The sequence below is a fragment of the Alternaria hordeiaustralica genome (assembly GCF_023758085.1).
Source record: "Alternaria hordeiaustralica strain BMP 2776 chromosome Unknown scaffold_3, whole genome shotgun sequence".
Classification (NCBI taxonomy): domain Eukaryota; kingdom Fungi; phylum Ascomycota; class Dothideomycetes; order Pleosporales; family Pleosporaceae; genus Alternaria; species Alternaria hordeiaustralica.
In genome coordinates this window covers 1,436,408-1,453,710 of record NW_026056775.1, presented here as the reverse complement: position 1 = coordinate 1,453,710, position 17,303 = coordinate 1,436,408, and the positions used below count along the sequence as shown (strand labels likewise).

The 17,303-nt window shown below is 53.7% G+C and overlaps 7 protein-coding genes across 7 annotated transcripts; 3 read left to right on the top strand and 4 right to left on the bottom strand.

The window, feature by feature from the left end:
- Positions 1-193: 193 nt before the first annotated feature.
- J4E84_002631 (uncharacterized protein) lies at positions 194-1,241 on the bottom strand (the record flags this gene model as incomplete). Its single annotated transcript, XM_049385252.1, has 2 exons — positions 194-1,033; positions 1,089-1,241. The coding sequence occupies 2 exons, from the start codon at positions 1,239-1,241 to the stop codon at positions 194-196; spliced, it is 993 nt and encodes a 330-aa protein (XP_049247275.1).
- Positions 1,242-1,998: 757 nt separating this feature from the next.
- Positions 1,999-2,900, top strand: J4E84_002630 (uncharacterized protein; the record flags this gene model as incomplete). The annotated part of the gene is made up of 2 exons (XM_049385251.1): positions 1,999-2,718; positions 2,823-2,900. 2 exons carry the CDS (start codon positions 1,999-2,001, stop codon positions 2,898-2,900), a joined length of 798 nt encoding a protein of 265 aa, XP_049247274.1.
- A 1,436-nt stretch (positions 2,901-4,336) lies between these two features.
- On the bottom strand, positions 4,337-5,688 carry J4E84_002629 (uncharacterized protein; the record flags this gene model as incomplete). Its single annotated transcript, XM_049385250.1, has 2 exons — positions 4,337-5,398; positions 5,512-5,688. The coding sequence occupies 2 exons, from the start codon at positions 5,686-5,688 to the stop codon at positions 4,337-4,339; spliced, it is 1,239 nt and encodes a 412-aa protein (XP_049247273.1).
- A 1,692-nt stretch (positions 5,689-7,380) lies between these two features.
- Positions 7,381-9,416, top strand: J4E84_002628 (uncharacterized protein; the record flags this gene model as incomplete). The annotated part of the gene is made up of 3 exons (XM_049385249.1): positions 7,381-7,401; positions 7,449-8,310; positions 8,359-9,416. 3 exons carry the CDS (start codon positions 7,381-7,383, stop codon positions 9,414-9,416), a joined length of 1,941 nt encoding a protein of 646 aa, XP_049247272.1.
- Positions 9,417-9,768: 352 nt separating this feature from the next.
- J4E84_002627 (uncharacterized protein) lies at positions 9,769-12,650 on the bottom strand (the record flags this gene model as incomplete). The annotated part of the gene is made up of 5 exons (XM_049385248.1): positions 9,769-10,222; positions 10,274-10,689; positions 10,737-11,051; positions 11,106-11,123; positions 11,667-12,650. The coding sequence occupies 5 exons, from the start codon at positions 12,648-12,650 to the stop codon at positions 9,769-9,771; spliced, it is 2,187 nt and encodes a 728-aa protein (XP_049247271.1).
- A 940-nt stretch (positions 12,651-13,590) lies between these two features.
- Positions 13,591-14,577, top strand: RAB11B (Ras- protein Rab-11B; the record flags this gene model as incomplete). Its single annotated transcript, XM_049385247.1, has 5 exons — positions 13,591-13,611; positions 13,669-13,681; positions 13,740-14,129; positions 14,205-14,285; positions 14,447-14,577. The coding sequence occupies 5 exons, from the start codon at positions 13,591-13,593 to the stop codon at positions 14,575-14,577; spliced, it is 636 nt and encodes a 211-aa protein (XP_049247270.1).
- Positions 14,578-15,253: 676 nt separating this feature from the next.
- J4E84_002625 (uncharacterized protein) lies at positions 15,254-16,953 on the bottom strand (the record flags this gene model as incomplete). The annotated part of the gene is made up of 2 exons (XM_049385246.1): positions 15,254-16,537; positions 16,588-16,953. 2 exons carry the CDS (start codon positions 16,951-16,953, stop codon positions 15,254-15,256), a joined length of 1,650 nt encoding a protein of 549 aa, XP_049247269.1.
- Positions 16,954-17,303: the final 350 nt, after the last annotated feature.

Sequence of the window (17,303 nt, the reverse complement as noted above, 5' to 3'; positions counted from 1 at the left end):
AGCGCGACGCTAGTGCCCGCTATCCGCGACACTGCCCAGGTGCCTCGTGAATGCGGGTGAGATAACTACCCCACGAGAGGATATTTTTAAATGTTTGTATTCAAGACAAGACCAGCGATGCAGTAGCCTCGCGGTTCTAAGATCCAAATCTAGGGTATCAAGCTCTCCTAGGCCCAGTCAAATCGAACCCAAATCAGTACAGCAAATCCGCGAACTCTCCCAAAACTCCCTCCTTGCCACCATCGAAGAAGTCATGCATGCCATCCATAGCCGCAAAGTGCTCGGCTACCTTCAAGCCCCTCAGTCGCTCTGCCTCGATAACGTCCCAGTTCCAATCCTTCGCCTCTACAGCCTTGGGCAGGACATCGCCATTCGGCCCTTGTTCTTCGGTTGTAGCCTCTTGGTAGACCCAGCCTTCTGGCTTTGCAGGTACCATGTCGGCATCGACCAGCACATGTTCCGGTGGCACCGTGATCCTGCCTCGCTTGACAACATACTTTGCAATCGCAGTAGCGTATATCGCACCCTTGAGCTTCTCTATGTCAACGTCCTTGGCTGGCTTGGACTTCTTCCAGGGCTGCAGTGTCCAGCTCTCTGGTTGCGCCACTCCAGGCTTGACCATATGTGTGACGAGATAGAACCACTTCTTGTCCCAGCACAGAAGTCTTGTCCACATCTCGTACTTCTTGTATGGGAGGATCTCCTTCTTGAACAGACAGCTTATGCCTCCGAGCGCAATGTAATGCTTGCCCCGTGTGCCTTCGGTCGCACCTACTGCTCCTGCTACAGCGCTCTTCTTGGCACCGCCTAGACGACTATTCTTTCTTATGCCGTTGCGAATGAGAGCGGTGAAGAGATGTGTGCGGGATATGTCCATGTCGCTGAAGTATGTGCTGTTGGACTTGTGCATGTTGTAATCTGTCTCGAGGAACGTGGTACGCGTCGAGGTAATGATCGGTTGGAAGAGCGCATGTGGAGGGATCGGGGTCGGTTGGAAGTACAGTTGATAGAACAAGGCGCGGATGAAGCGCAGCTATGAATATCGTCAGCTCGAAGTCGCGTGTCCTGCCACTCCGCCAAATACGTACATGCCAGACGAATGGCAGATTCTTGAGGTTCGCCAATGCGAGAAGAATCGCAGCTATCCTCCACAGACCTCCAGGCGCGTTGTAGCCTGTCCATCTGGCCAGCGTAGCCATCAGGTTGCCTCTCATAGTAGGTTGCGACACGAGTGCTGCCATTGACGCGCCCGCAACAACGATGCTAGCCGTCTGCGCCATTGTGACCATACCAGAATATGGCTATCGATCTGATGAGCGACAGCAAGGGATGGGCACGTTATTATACAATCAGCGTCAGCATACGCCGCCCTGCCCCTTCGCGAAGGTTCAGGTGCCCTTCCTAATCGCGAGCCGAGGCACGGAATGTTCCGCACTCAGGAACATGTGGATAGCTGCGCAGATCCGCATCCTCGATTCGCAACTTTGACCTACTTGAGGATACTCACCATATCGCCGGTATAGCTCAGCGAGTTAAACTCTGCCTTCTCGGCAGCAGGTGTCTAGCATGTACAGCGCATTTCACCGAGCCGGAACCGCTACCAAGCTTTACGACACCGAGTTTCATAGACGCACGTTCAGAGAATTTCCCAGAATACTAGATCCATCTCGCCGATAGCCATCAGCATGAGGGTCTTGTATTTTGGTCGTGGGCAGTGAAGATGCGCGACGTATGTGGCTGCGGCTCCCGAAGTCAGCCTCGATGCAATAGTAAGCGCGCTTTCCTCCAGGCTGACAACTCAGCCCTGAAGTCTCCTAGCCTTCACTTCTCAACTATCTCTACGACCGTATCTTCGTTTCATACACTCGTTGGTCCCCGAAAATCTAGTCGCTGTTGGGCGGCTTTCCTCCGTCTGTTCACCGATCGACCTTGATCACGAAACAGACAGGTTACGTCAAATCCGATCTCAGCCTTGTCGATGTAGGCGACATATAAGCCATGCGCCTGCTCAATGTCAACACACGGCAGCTAGAGGAGTTCTTCGGCGATGCAATTCCTCTATACGCAATCCTATCGCACACTTGGGGAAAGGAAGAGGTCACACTACAAGATCTGTCAAGAGAAGGACACCAGCAGAAGCAAGGCTACGCTAAGATCGAAGGATGCTGCCAGCAGGCGATCGAGGATGACCTACTCTGGGTGTGGATCGACACATGCTGCATCGATAAGACGAGCAGCGCAGAGCTTTCGGAGGCCATTAATTCCATGTTCCGCTGGTACAAGAACTCCAAGGTGTGCTATGCCTATCTGCAGGATGTGCCATCTGGGTCAGATATCTTTGAGCAGGGTTCTGCCTTCCGTCAGAGTCGATGGTTCACCAGAGGATGGACCTTGCAGGAGCTACTTGCTCCACGACTGGTTCAATTTTACGATAGCAATTGGATGATGATCTTTTCAACAGACCCCGGTGGTCACGGTTATGAGCATGCCACAAAGCTGATTCCACTATTATGCGATACCACGTCTATCGACAAAGAGTTTTTTGAGTACCGCTCCCGCATTGGATCAGCTTCAGCAGCGCGCAAAGTTTCATGGATGGCGAGACGAAGTACTACTCGTGTAGAGGACGAGGCTTATTGCCTGCTCGGCCTGCTGGACATCAACATGCCGTTACTGTACGGAGAGGGTACCAAAGCTTTCATCCGGCTCCAAGAGGCTGTATTGAGCAGTTCCGATGATACGAGTCTTCTTGCCTGGGGATACGACTGTTTTTGTACGCGCCATACATCATATCTTGCAACATCACCAACAGCATTTCTTAGATACCCGAAGGTGGATCTGGCATACCAGCGAACATCGAAGACACACACTACCGTCACTGGACGTGGCTTGCACATTGAGCTTCATATGATTCCCATCGATGAACGAAGCAAGGTCTGGTTAGGCATCGTAGTCGAACAGAGTTACCGTCGTACAGGAATCGCCATTGTTTTACAGCAACACTGGGATGGAAACACATTTACGAGAGTCGGCAGTTGCCCTCCCGTTCCCATCCGAACGACAAACCTATCCTGGCGCACAGCTTGGACTGTTAGGAGCAAGCAGATATATATCGCGCGTAATTCTAACTATCGCGAGAATACTTGGGGCATTGCCACCAACACCATCTTAGAAAAGCTCCTATCTTCCGTTCAATCCAGGCCGCGGACGAATTCTCCTGATTACGAAGTTGACATCACAGCCATTTCCGAGACTGGGTATTCTCTCACGAGCTCATGGCCACCGGTTTTGGAATACTGGAATCTCGCAAATTCTAATCTCGTCAGATTTGGGCCACAAAGCAACATATTCTACATGATATTCTCCAAGAAAAAGCAGGACAGCTTCGCGATCAAGATCAAGTTGGAATGGGGCAAACACCATTCAAAAGTCAAATTTTGTAAACTCACTGGCCAATATACCAAGACAGCTCTGGAACATTGCTGTGGAGCGAAGATCGGCTCAGAAGTACCGCAATTCGCCAAAGATATGCATTGGATCCCCTACTTCGCCGCGAAAAACGTGACTACTAACGAGATTGGTTACGTGTCCGCAAGCTACGAAACAGATTTTCCAGGAACTTTTACTCCTTGTAGGCTCGTGTGGAAGAATAGTCTCTAATCGGAAGAAGGGTCAGCGGCAGTGGTAGAGCCGAGTAAGACACCGGGAGGGTGTGCACCAACAGGGACCACAGTATAGAACAATGAGAACGGAATACAACTTCTTGAATATGTCGCAGCACCTTCTTCGGTCACATACATGTGCTATTGCGCCTCCACTTACAGCCCGAAATCCGAACATACAACGCGCACAAGAGGGAGTCTGTCAATACGCGATCACAGACTTCTGAAGACATCCAAGGTCAATACTTATGTGAATTTAAGTATATTCATCCTACATATGCAACAGCATATCCATATCCATAACAAAGTAAAAATCGCAAATGGGTATATAAATGAGGGCCGACTCGGCCCGATGCCTGTCAGCATGTACAAAAACGCCTTTTGTTCCAGTATGCCGCTAGCCATTAACTCAATCCGCAATAGCGAGCCCCAGGCTCCTTTCTATCACTACCCCAAACCCCAAACCCGTGGGGCCATGCCTGTCCGCTGCGCACAACCACCCTGAGGTGTGCAAGGATAGATCGTGCGTGGGGCATGAGGCGTGCTCGTGCATCGCATGGGTGGGGGTATATGTGTCCGTAGATGTGCCGACCGTAGTAACGCCTGCCCGTTCGTGATTACTGACGTATCATTCGTTGTGAATCGTGTTGAGTGTTCGAAAATCGATTGTGCACTCAGCCTGGCGGCGGTGGTCGACGGGGAGACTCGCTCGTTCGTCGGGGTGTTGAGACACTATCTCGCTGCATATCTCTCATCGCCTCGGCATAGTCCTTCTCCGCAGCCATGTCTCTGCTGTTACTGTTGACCATGTCGTCGATAAACTGATGTTGTTTCTTCTGCACGGGTTGTGCATCTGCTCCTGTAGGGCCATCGCCCAACATGCTGGGCACGATATCTTCTGGATCCAGCCCAGCGTTTGAGTCTCGGTAATCCGGCTGGTTGGGGAACATGACGGAGTCTTTCTGAGGCCTTCGCGCACGTTTTGGCTTCAGTGGGAAGTTGCTGGGATGTATGTAGTCGCCGTCTGGGCTGCGCACGTTCTGTAGCGCGTTTGCTTCCCTTTCCATCTCTTCCCAGGTGGCGACGAGGTTGTTGTCGTTACGACTCCGGCTGTCGCTTGGGTCGCCCGAGAAGCTGCCTAGTCGGCTGATGCGGAAAGCTCGCAGGCGGTCGAGCGCCACCTTGAAATCGTCGAGAACGACGGAATCCGTCAGGCACTTGAAGACAAATGCAAACTTCCAAAAGGGGTTGATGCCTGTGGCTCCTGGAAGTTTGATAGCCTTGGTGACTGTAGAAATGTCCAAGACGATGAAGATTATGCTGAGCAGCATCGATAGTAGCATGATACCAAAACGCGGCGAGATGCGTATGATTTCCTTGAGGCTCAGTTCATATTGCGTCTTGATGACCCAGAAAAGGTAGATGGTGGTGAGAATCCACCAGGGATCGCGGCATAGCGCCTCATATGGTCGTGTTTTCAGGAATATCTCGTTGACGCCATGAAAGTAGGCGAAGTTGGCGTAAATCTCCACAACCCAGTAGGGTTGAACAAGCACGACAGTACCGATAAAGATGTAGCTGACAGGTTTCGAGAGGAAGGGCTTGATCTTCATCCAGGCAATGACATTGTGCAGAGACCAAGAGGCGTTCAAGAAGATGGCGGCAACGGAGAGCCACCACGCGTGAACTGGGCTGGGGAAAAACAACCAGAATCCTTGCCAGATACCAAGGATGAGCTGGATTTGATCAGTATGGATGTAAGCAGATGCGTAAATGTGGACTCACTTCGAGTAGAATCAACTAGGTGGATGTCAGCGGTGGTCACTGCTTAAAGAGGGTTTCTGCTAACCTTGTGCAACAGGACGCCGCGCCTCATGTTTGCCAACGTGATGAACGCCATAATGATGAGCGAACCCACGAGATAACCTTGCGCCCATGCTTCCAGGATGAGTTCCTCCGGGTTGCTGGGCTTGGGTACGACCTCACCCTCTCTCCATTTGCGCTCGATGCTAGGAATGGGACTCATGGTGTTCGCAGAATTTTCGAAGGTCGGTTCCGAAAGCCGGGGCAGATGCCGAGGAAGCGTGCTGTGATGTCACAACGCGAAAACCTTCAAATTCGATCTTAACACTTTTACCATGGCAGGCGTGAGTGGGAGCGACAACGACGGGTTTATGAGGAAAGACGGGGAATGAGTACAAGAACGAACGGGCGCAGCTGGGCGTTTCTCGTGGCGCGTCAGTTCTCCGCATCTCGCCATGACATTTACGGACGATGGTCATCCTGGAGGCTCCGGGGGCCGAGTCCATGCGTAATGGTGCTTTGCCTAAGGGAGGCATAGTGTGATTGAATCATGGCGGTGGCGCCCAGTCGGCAATTGGGACCACGCGGGCCAAGAGGTGTTTGGTGAAGCTGTGAATAAGCCAGCCGTTGTCGACTTTGCACCGAGGCCTAGAGCCATTGGCCGGGCCGGCAAGTCTTTCGCTGACGCGCCGCCGCCACGAACGTCTGCAGTGTTTGCACCATGACTGCCGCAATGGAATACTGAGGCATGGATTGGATGCGCACTTTTTGCGCGAGAACCAGCTGTTGCCGATGCGGTCAATGTCAGCACGGAACTGTGTACCGTGCAACGGCCGCATGCGTTCTGGTGCCTGGACGGCTAAAATTTGAAGTTCAGCACGCCTTGACCGGAAGCGGCTACCGTCGATGTCGAGGGCTGCCAGCTGCATGGATGCTGCGGCGGGTGAGCGACATGGGACCCAACAGGCCGGGCCAGCGTCCTGGAATCTGGGATCGAAGTCTATCTACCTTGTTCATCTCCTTGCAGTTTTGGTGTGTGTTTCGTGTGCGAGGCTGTCTACCTTTGGTGGCAGCGCGACTAGATGGTAGATGACGGTGTGGCAGTATCTCTGAGAGTGTGTTTCAGATGGGACAATGTTTCAGATGAGGCAAAGGACGGCTCTGTAACGTGACAGTACACCACCGCAAGAGGGAAAACATTGCGCTTCAGCTTGCGACGGAAGGCTATCGAGTCCTCGACGTGAGCTGAGATTATCCGGAGGCTGTGAACAGCTTGTTATGGTGCGAAGACGCGTCCTGACGATCCAGCTGACGCAGTACCAGGCGTAAAGGAGACAATGGTCTATAAACAATGAGGCATTGCAGCTATCGTCACTGACGCCTTCCGGCTTACCAAGTACAGCAGAAGGTCGACTGCCGGCTAGCCAGCCTCTAGATTTCAGGATCGGCAGGTGAGGCCAGCACCTGCCAGCCGATGTGGTTAACTTCGCAGGTGTCATCAGAAGCCCAACCATGGAAAAAGTAGCTTCGGGTCCCAAATGCTATATTGGCGGCTACAACTGCCTAGCTGGCGACAGAAGTCTAAAGTGACGACCGGGTCTGTGGGCCATCCGTGGACATTGGCTGCATCATCAACACAGACTTTCATTTCATGGACCAGGGCGAGGACTTGAAGAAACAAAGCGGCACATATGGCGAAGTCTGTCGCAAAGGTAGCACTGCGTAGTCAGCATGAGGATGTTCGACTCATAGTGATGCTCCCGTTCGAGGCACATGGCAAGGCTGGGGAAACGCGCTAGCTGCCCCGCTGAAGTCATAGAGAATCGCCGCGTCAAACATTGTTTGCAGCCAGCGCGCAGAGCTTCAGACTCGCCCACGACATCCAACAACTACCGCAGAAGCATACGCGTCCAACATGTTCAAAAAGAAACCGACTGTAGGTTGCAATCTCGCACATACGCTGCACTGACTAACGCCCCTTAGATCAAGCCCCTCTCCCCCCTCAAGTCCAGCGACCGCCGCAGGACTGCCGACCAGATCATCGCCGACTTTGGCATAGAGATCCCCGTAGATGCCGACGCGAACCCGGACGATAAGGCAGCTTCGTCAACCGCCGGCCTCACAGCACTGCGCAAGTCGCTGCTCCCAGAGAATGCCCTGTCCGCGCGCTTCACCACCACCGCGGGGCCAGACCTCAAGCAGGTGTCGGGGACGATATACGTAGGCAGCCATGAGGGCACCAGCGGGGAGCAGAGAGTATTGTGGGCGAAGGTTGGTGACAAGATGTACCCAACCGTCTATACTCTCTGGCACAACCCACGGATAGTCCCATTGCTATACACGCCGCTCGTCGTGGTCGAGAAGATGCAGGGTGGCGCCGACCTGATGACGCCTGGCCTACAACGAGGTCCGCCTTTCCCCAAGAAAGCGACAAAAGGCGCAATCGTTGCCATTGCAAGCCTCGAGGCACCGACAGTACCCATGGCGGTTGGCGAGTGCGTCATCGATGTAAGCGCGTTGGGCAAAGTCCAGGGCACCAAGGGTATGGCTGTGTCGACGTTCCACTGGGCAGGCGACGAACTATGGTCTTGGAGCTCGACAGGCAAGGCAGGCACTGAGCCTCCTGATATCCTCCAGGGCTGGGATGACGACAATGCCGAAGAGGCGAGTCTCGCTGATCGCACGGCAGCCGTCGATCTAGACGACGACGAAGGCGGTATCACTCTCGATGCCACCCCGACCCAACGGTCAGAGGCGGAGAAAGCACAGGGCGTACAAGGCGAAGATGCGCCATCCAATAACGACTTCATCGATGTCCTTGAAGATAAAGAGCTTACAACCAAGGGTATGCTTCCTATCCTCAACTACGCTGACCACTAGCTAACAAACTTAGAAATTGACGAAGCTTTCAAGAATGCCTTCTTGTACGGTGTCCGCTACCACATGGACCACAACAAGGGCCACCCCTCCTACGGCCTCGACTTCCCGATCTCGCAAACCAATGTCATGTCTACGCTCGTCCTACCCTTCCTTCCCACCTACACCCCCGCGCGAACCGCCTCACTACAAATCAAAAAGACAAGTTGGAAGAACCTGAGAAAGTTCGTCCGGTATCTGGACAAGCAACAGATTCTCAAGTGCAAAGACCGCGATGGCAACGAGGTCGTAGTTCTTGACATCGACTTCAAGGACCGCCAGATCGAATCGTTCGTTCCCTACCGGCTACCGAAGAAAGATGCGCCAACCGCAGCGAGCGTCAACGGGAAGCCAGCCGCGCCTCTCTCCGCCGAGTCGTCCGTGGGCCAAAAGCTCAAGCTCGTCTCCGTACTCCGACCCAAAGAGAAACTCGCACCCATCCTCAGCGCCTCCAAAGCCGACCCCCGCGGCCTCTACACCCCATCAGAGCTAAAACAACTCCTCATTGCCTACATAGAAGCCGAGAACCTAATCGATTCCAAGAACAAGCGCCTCATCCGCATAAACCCGCAGCTCGCGGATGCCCTCCTAGGTTCCTCGGCCGCCGACAACGCCGCCCTCTCCTCGGGCGCCATGCCGCGCGATGCCCTAGCCGAGCGCATGGTCGCCGCCTCTTCCCCTTTCCACGCCATTATCCGCAACGACGCCGACATCTCTGACGCGAAGCCCAAAGCCGGTGCGCCGCCCAAAATACAAATCACGCTCGAGACGCGCAGCGGCAACAAGACTGTGACGAAAGTGCATGGACTGGAGCCGTATTATATTTCGCCGCAGCCGCTTGCTGATGAGCTGAGAAAGACGTGTGCGGGTAGCACGAGTGTGGATAAGCTGCAGGGGTCTAGTCCCAAAGCACCGGTTATGGAGGTCATGGTGCAGGGGCCACAGAAGGATGCTATTATGAAGGCGTTGGAGAAGAGGGGCGTGCAAAGGAATTGGGTCGACATTGTGGATAAGACGAAGGGGAAGAAGAAGTAGATGTATATATACGATAGGTTTGCAAGCAGTTGAATGATACCCAGCTTGTTTTCTCCATGGATTGTGTCTTCTGATGGCTGGGTAGTGACTCAAAATATCTTTGAGTTGATAGAACGCTTTTATTGAACATGTGAAATGCTTTACTACTATCACAGGGTATTAGGTTATCGGGCAAACAAGCGGAAATGCTATTGTGAGGTCGTGTCTGATATGGGGAGGTGACTTGACCTAGTCTCTTAAGACACGCCAGACTTCATACAGCCCAACACGACTTCCGTGAAAGAATATGTTGAGCCCTCTTCCACCACTCTTCAATCGTTACCGGAACATGTTTAGCATCGCGCGTAGGTTCCTAGCCCGTGCGCGTCGCGTCACCGTCCTTGTCCGCTCCCTTCTCGCCCACATCCCCTGCCATTACGTCCTCAAAGAAATTAAACATGCTATCCTGCCCACTCTTCTTGAACTCCTTGACACACTGCTCAGGTGTGATGACTTCAGCAATAGTCTGGATCTCCTGCTTCCACTCCTTCACATACGACGCCGTCGGCTCGGTATGTACGACGTAGAAGTGGCGGTAGTCGCGGCGCATATCGACTTGCAGTCCAGCGTAGTAGCGTATCATGTTCAGATTGGCGGCTTGCTGGCTAAGTTTGAGCGTGTTGAAGTAGTCGACGGGTTCGCATTCTGCGATCGCACGGCGCTCAGAGAGGATGGGGTGTTTGTCGGCTTTTAGGCTGAGGGGGGCATCGGGACTGTCTTGCTCGATGAAGTTGGGGTTTATGAGGAGAGAGTAGAGCTCCGCGGCACTATGTTGAAGTTAGTGATATATCCTTTTATTTCGAGTGTAGTGAACGAACCTTTGTACATCAGGATCCCCAGCCTGGAGCTCTGTTGCTTGGTCTTCACAGTAGGCAAACAGATGCTCCATCAATTCCGGGCGGACACAAAGACGCCAGAGCAAGCTGTTCTCGACGATCTCTGGCCAATGAGCTGATGGACCTGCGAGTTCCTTGAGCTTCTTGATTTTCGCCAAGAAGAGCTTGATGATACACAGCGCATATTTTGGCATCGCTTCGAAGACTTCGTCCGTGATGTAGATGAATCCACCAACAGGAAATATCTCAATGCGATCATTCCGGAGCACAGGTGTCTCGTCTGAAGCGTAGTCGTATTCGATACCTGGTTGAAGCCCGACCGACCAGAGACGCACTCCTCTACGGAGGACTTGGCCGAATCCGGGGATACTTGTGAAGTACTCAAAGTCGGGATGTGCCTAGTCTGCTTAGTATTCGTTTGTTCCACGGAGTGTGTGATACGTACGATGATGATACCCGTGCCTCCTTTCAGGATTTGTTGCTGAAAATCTGCCCATCCGCCTGCATAGCTCGCACTGCTGACTTGGACATGATGCATCAAGAGCCATCGAGTGATGATTTCAAACTCCACAAAGTGATCCTCAGGGTGAAAGAACAAGAAAGCCCTCCTTTCTACCGGATCGATGGTTGTTTCACCATCGTTGGTCGCAAACATGTCTTCGAAGTCGAGCTTACTGACTGCGCTTATTCTCTCTTGCAGCTCTGTGCATCTGATATCGACAGGAGGGAATTCCATGGGTGGAGGTGGAGGAGGTGGCGGCTGGAACGGTTGTTGCGGTTGTTCGAGTGGCATGGGAGAAGGGGAGCGTGTTACTTCATCGGCAACGTCCGGCTGAGCAACATCATCGATGTCCATATGGACAGACGCATCAGATTCATCAGACCCATCCGACGGTCGAACAGGCTTCTGACGAGAACCATGTGGCCCATCCGCGACGATACCAGTATCATAATGTTGGAAGGCACAATCCTGGTCGGACTTACGACATTGAGTGTTTTTCCAGTACCAGCACGTAAGTTGGTTCGGTGCCAACGCTTTCTTGGTGAACTTGTCACCAGACTGACTTTCTCCACCATTGAACTCCGGCCGCTTCTCAGGATCAATTCGCACATCGGGAACTTTAGGATCAGTGTGCTTCATCCACCCAGTGTTGTAGTGAGCGTAATTACACTGTTCGGCAGAATTCTTGCAGCCCCGTTCATGGTTCAGCCAATAGGGACAGGTGAGTGGTGGCCTGCGATATTTACCAGGTATGAACCCTTGCATATCCCCCAAGGGATAGTCACGGCCGTTTTCATCCTTATTTCTATGCATGAAGCGACATTCTTTCGGACCTCTCGGGCAATCGTTGCTAAGCCTCCAAGAATAGCATACTAATGGGACTTTGTGGGATTCCCAGTCTTCCAACGGTAGGTTACCGTCAGTAGACTGTCGGCTTGGGCGAACGTCGCTGTTGGAGTCTTCTGTGGGTCGCCTATGGCTAGGCTCACGACGACCGTATAGATCATCGCGTGGTGCGCGCGGGAGCGAGATAGTGGTACCGGGTGGGGCGTTGACAATCTGTAGAGCCGAAGGATCAGGTGTACCCTCCCTGGCAGACTTCTTATTCGCCGCCCCTCGTCCTTTAAGGTTGCGGAAATGGGTCTTGTTCAATTCAGAGATCTGACGAGGCGGAGGTTTCGGTTGGTTCGTGAACTTGATGGCGCCGTTCTTTCCTGTATCGGATGTGACATTACTAGGACTGACCTGCGTAGTGAATGAGACTGATCTCTTCGCAGTACCGGGATTTGCGCGGGCCGGGGTTATATTGGCAGAACCTGTAGCGGCGCTTGCAAGCTCACTGGTGGTACTCGCCCTCCGTTGCGTGGGGACCGGGTCGACATGTCCGGTTCGAGAATGTGGAATTGATTCCGATGGCGAAGGCTTAGCTGGGCTCGGCTTAGTAGCTGACTTCCGCTTTGGAGTGGTTGTAGCACGTTTCAGTGCTTCACTGGCTGACTGAGCTGACTTTCGACGTGGCCGGCGCTCAGTACCAGCGCCATCTGCACTAGTTGACTTGTGCTTTGTCTTCTTTGAGGTCATCGTGATCTCATCAAACAATGAGTCATCCGTCAACTCTGCTTCCTCAGAAGAAGACAAAGATGAGTCTGACTGCACTACAGGAGGCTTGCGCGCTCTTGGAGGTTGTCTTCTGGGACTTTCGATGAACAAGTTGTTGAGTTGACTGGAGTCTACAGCTTCTCTTTCTGCCAGTGTAACTTCGAGGGGCGGCACACCTTCACCTGCCGCTGCTCGAACTGCTGCCTCGAATCTGCTTATGTTTTGGTCGCATAGCTTCCGGAATTCAATCCCGCTCATTTTCGATTTCTTCAGGTTCCATAGTTCCAGAGCGGTGGGAGCTGGGGGTCCTGGGGCAGGTTCGGGGTCCGTTGGAACATCATCATCATTAACATTTTCAAAATTTGATGCTGGTTCCCAAGTACCTACATAACGTTAGGAAGATGCGATGAATGTTCAACCTTGTGAAACGCTTGGAGAGTATAGGTCGGGGTCGTTTTCCAGGCAAAACCAAAGAACTGCGAAAGACAAGATTGAATGCTTACTGCTTCATAGCGGGTTAGCTTGGCTCAACGATCATTCAGCATAGACTTACTCGGAAAGTGGATAGCCCTCCCACTTGGTCAAGTACTTTATTCCCTTCCCGAAGGGCGCGACGTCCCATTCATTTTGCCACTTTTCTGCTATGATACATTCCACGTCAAAAGTACCCGCCACTTGCTCATCGTCTTCGACAGGGCGTGATGACATTCTGGCGAAAGCCGTAGAGATGAATGAGGATGCAAGGTCCTGATTGGTTGAGAGCAGCGGGATAATGCTGATACAACGCGCAGGTCGAATTTTCCGATACGCACCCGATCGCTGTGCTCGCTCAACACGCGATAAGAAGAGACTGAGTGATTGCCGCTATTTGGCGAAAGGCGACTTGTTTGCGGTGGTGCAAGCAACCACGGGCGTGAGGGTGAGGGCGCGGAGAGTAGCGTCTCGCTTACCTAATGCGGCATGGGCTCGTTCGCCCTGAGTGCTGGCTGGTGCTTTGTTGGTGGAGCAGCGACTCCTCGAGGCAGCGAGATAGCGCACCTGGACACTTCACCCGCCACGACGACCGTACTCTGCCTCTCTGCTTGCCCTGATACCCCGACGCTATCCAGGCCCTGCATCCGAAAACCTCGCCGAATTAGCGACTGAGACGTGCACCCGCCGCCCGCCTGCCACTCTTCCCCACCTGCCTACCGCAACAATGGCGAACGACGAATATGACGTGAGTCCCCGTACGCCAGCAGCTGTGGACTCTGCATACTGACCGTCGTGCCTGTAGTTCCTCTTCAAGGGTACCGCCTCTCCCCCCGCCTTACTCGTCCTGGTCTCGTCGCCCGCTAACCCCCGCAGTGGTGCTCATCGGAGACTCAGGTGTCGGTAAATCCAACCTGTTGAGTCGATTCACGCGCAACGAGTTCAACCTCGACTCCAAGTCGACCATCGGTGTCGAATTCGCTACCCGCTCCATCCAAGTCGACGCAAAGACCATCAAGGCCCAGATCTGGGATACCGCAGGCCAGGAGCGGTACCGCGCCATCACCTCCGCATACTACCGTGGCGCTGTCGGCGCTCTGCTTGTCTACGACATCAGCAAGCACCAGACATACGAGAACGTGACGAGGTGGCTGAAGGAGCTGCGCGACCATGCCGACTCCAACATCGTCATCATGCTCGTCGGTAACAAGAGCGATTTGAGGCATCTGCGGGCAGTGCCAACAGAGGAGGCCAAGCAGTTTGCAAGTACGTGCACCATTCTATGACACTGGCAGTTGTCCAGACAGTCTCTCAGAGACGACGTAAGCTGACACTTTTCAGGCGACAACAACCTCTCCTTCATCGAGACGTCCGCCTTGGACGCCAGCAACGTCGAGCTTGCTTTCCAGAACATTCTCACAGGTACGCCCGTCTCACCAAATAATACCCCGCAGTAGATATAGTGGTCGGCGCAAAGTTTGGCGTCACAGTCCATAGGCTGGATAGACATGTGCTTACACCGCCACTTTCGTCGTGCCCTCAACGCCGAGTCACCAGTACGAACTGCTGCTAACGCTACCCAGAAATCTACCGCATCGTCTCAAGCAAAGCCCTCGACCAGGGCGAAGGCAGCGGCCCAGTCCTCGGCAACGACCGCAAGGTGCTCGAGATCAGCAAGTCGGCCGACGCGGAGCAGAAGAAGGGATGCTGCTAGACGACGACGAAATCCACAAATACCCTTCACCTACAAACTGGTTGCGCCGGGTTACAACGCATGTTTTTGGCGGAAGCAGCGAAGGGAGAAAGCTCGGATATAGCGAGCAGGACTACGATACAAATGTGCCTTACGTTTAACGCGCGGGAAACAACATGAGATGATGCAAATGCCCAAACTCGGCGTCCAGGAAGTCGCTCACTTTACGTCTGCTTTGTGTCTGTTCGGCTACAGGTGTCGGGGTCTCTGCTTGGTTTTGCATGCTGCGAGAAGCATCTCTTTTGTTCGGTTCGGGACTGGAGGCGATAATGCGAATAGTGGCTGTATGTATGGCGTGATTGCAATGTCAGCTCATGTTCAGATTATCTCATGTAGCCACCATGGTCGTTGATTGTACAATCGGAATGTCACAACGGGCTGACGCGTCAGCAGACTCCTGGAGCGGCGGTTGTATCACATGTGACGAAGTAGATCCACGGCTTAGTATCTCTCTGTCGGTCGTCTCGGCAAATCGAGCACTTGACCACTGACCAGTGACACTCGGCACGTAGATCGGTCCTTTGCGCATCTCCATCATCGTACCGAGCATCTCTTCCGGGCCACTCACCAACACAAAACATCACTCGGATCTCGACCCAAGAGTTCATCTAAAAACAACAAATAGATTCGTAAATGCTCATGAAACGCCTATCCCCCTTCTGCCATTCATGTCATTAGGCCGCCAAGTATCCTCCGCCTTCGTCCCAGGAGGCAGGTACTGCGAGCCCTGCTCAGAAGTCCTGCGATAGCTCGAACTGCCCGAATCATCATGTCTCTTCTCATCTCGTGACTCGTGAATGCCCGGCATGGCGTACGTCCCTGGATCCTGCATGGACGACGGACTAGCCGTGAAAACAGGTCGCGACTTGACGTCTGTTGCCAAGGGAAGCAGTGAACCGCTGTTCTTGGACTGTAGGGCCTTTGCGCGTTTATCTGCTTTCGCGGCGTCGTGCGTGCGGTCGTAGAGATATAGACCCACGAATGTGAGGACGAAGCCGAAGGCTTGCACTTTGGTCATGGGCTTGCCAAACCAGACGACTGCGAAGACGATGACGAAGACGCGCTTGATCAGGCTGGCGACGGAGTAGGTGACTGGTGAGACCATGGATAGTAGCACGAAGGCTACAATGTTCTGCCCGAAATGGAAAGTGCCGTTAAAGAGGAACTCTAGGATTAGCCGCCCGTGATCCAGAGCTTCAGGGTGGTCTGATAGTTCGATGGAGGCGTCGTGCAGAAAGTCGAAGATCAGGGTGAATCCTTCGGACCAGAGCCAGAGTGGGAGTGTGAAGAGGAAGGCTAGACCGGAGGAGTAGCAGAGGAGGTTTAGTTTGTCTGGCTTGGTGAACTTGTTGGGTGGGAGACCGTCTTTCTCAGCGGCTGCGGCGTCGTTGAAGATCTGCTTGGAGACAATGTTCTGTACGACGAAGAGGATCGCGCTGGCAAATGCGGACATCAGGCCGATCAGGTTCGCGTTGAAATCCGCCGAGCAGGCCAGTATGACTCCCAGAGTAAGTGGTATAAGGGAGAGGTATGTTGGGATCGAGTATTGAATCTTGAAGAAGATGCTGTAGGCCATGACCGTCAGGAGCGGGGAGAGTCCCTTGATGGTGTGCACCAGCGACACAGGTATCCTCGACGTAGCATCGGCGCTGAGAATGTGTCCGCCGATCTGGAAGAGCGTCAAGGGCAGCGTAGCCATGATCAGTTCCCTGGATGGGCTGCGAATGCCGTACTTGAGGAAAGGCATCGTCTGCTTCAACCGCGGAAATTTCCTGGCGAACATGGCCATTATCAAGCACCAGCCAGATACGAAGGCGAATTGTACGGTCGTAAGGGTGATGGGCTTCGGTAGGGCGGTCAGGATGGCCTTGGAGGACATGTTGGTGAAGATGGAGGTCATGTACCACACGCCGCAGAGCACCTGCGTCTGTTAGCCATGGACCATGCAGAGACGTGCATGGCGCGACGTACGATGAGCTTGGGCGACAGCGGCGCCTTGAGCGCATCTGCGAGTTCATGCGCGTTCTGGCTGACACTGCCCTTTCGCGTCCGTATTGTCCTGAAGGCCTCGGACAGGCTCTTCTGTCGCCCGTGTCTGTTCGAGGAGCCCGACGAGGAGCCATTCATGCCCCCGAACCTAGCCTCTTTGCGCGGATGCCACCTATCCCCTGGTATCGCACTACCGTTTGTCTGCGCTGCATGACTGGGGCTGGCGGACCGCGACGAGCTGAGGCCGTAGATGTTGTCTTCCTCGGGCGTGGGGAGCAGATCGGGCTGGAAGGCGGGAAACTTGAAGGTAGCGTTGGGACTCGGGTCCCGCGCCAACGGAGGCGTCATGGCGACGGCGGGATGGAAGGAGGTTGGGGTGTCGTAGAACTATTCGTTACGCCATGGGGGTTGGGAGGAGCGATGTTGCAGGCGACTTGGTGCTATATGCGCGGAACAGTGGCGCACTCCTTTGCTACACGCAAGAGCACGAGGGCGGCACAATCAGCGGTAGCGGTGGTGGGGTACCGTGGATCGTCGAGAAGGATTATTCCACGAAGCGTGGTGTTGAAGGCAAGCGTCGCAATAGATCCGTAATTAGCGGAGAATTGTCTGGTTAGTGACATACGCGTTCCGGGCGTCGTGCAGCCGACAGGGATAACAAATCACCAGCCCCTCGTCAGCCAAGCTCCGTTGATGAC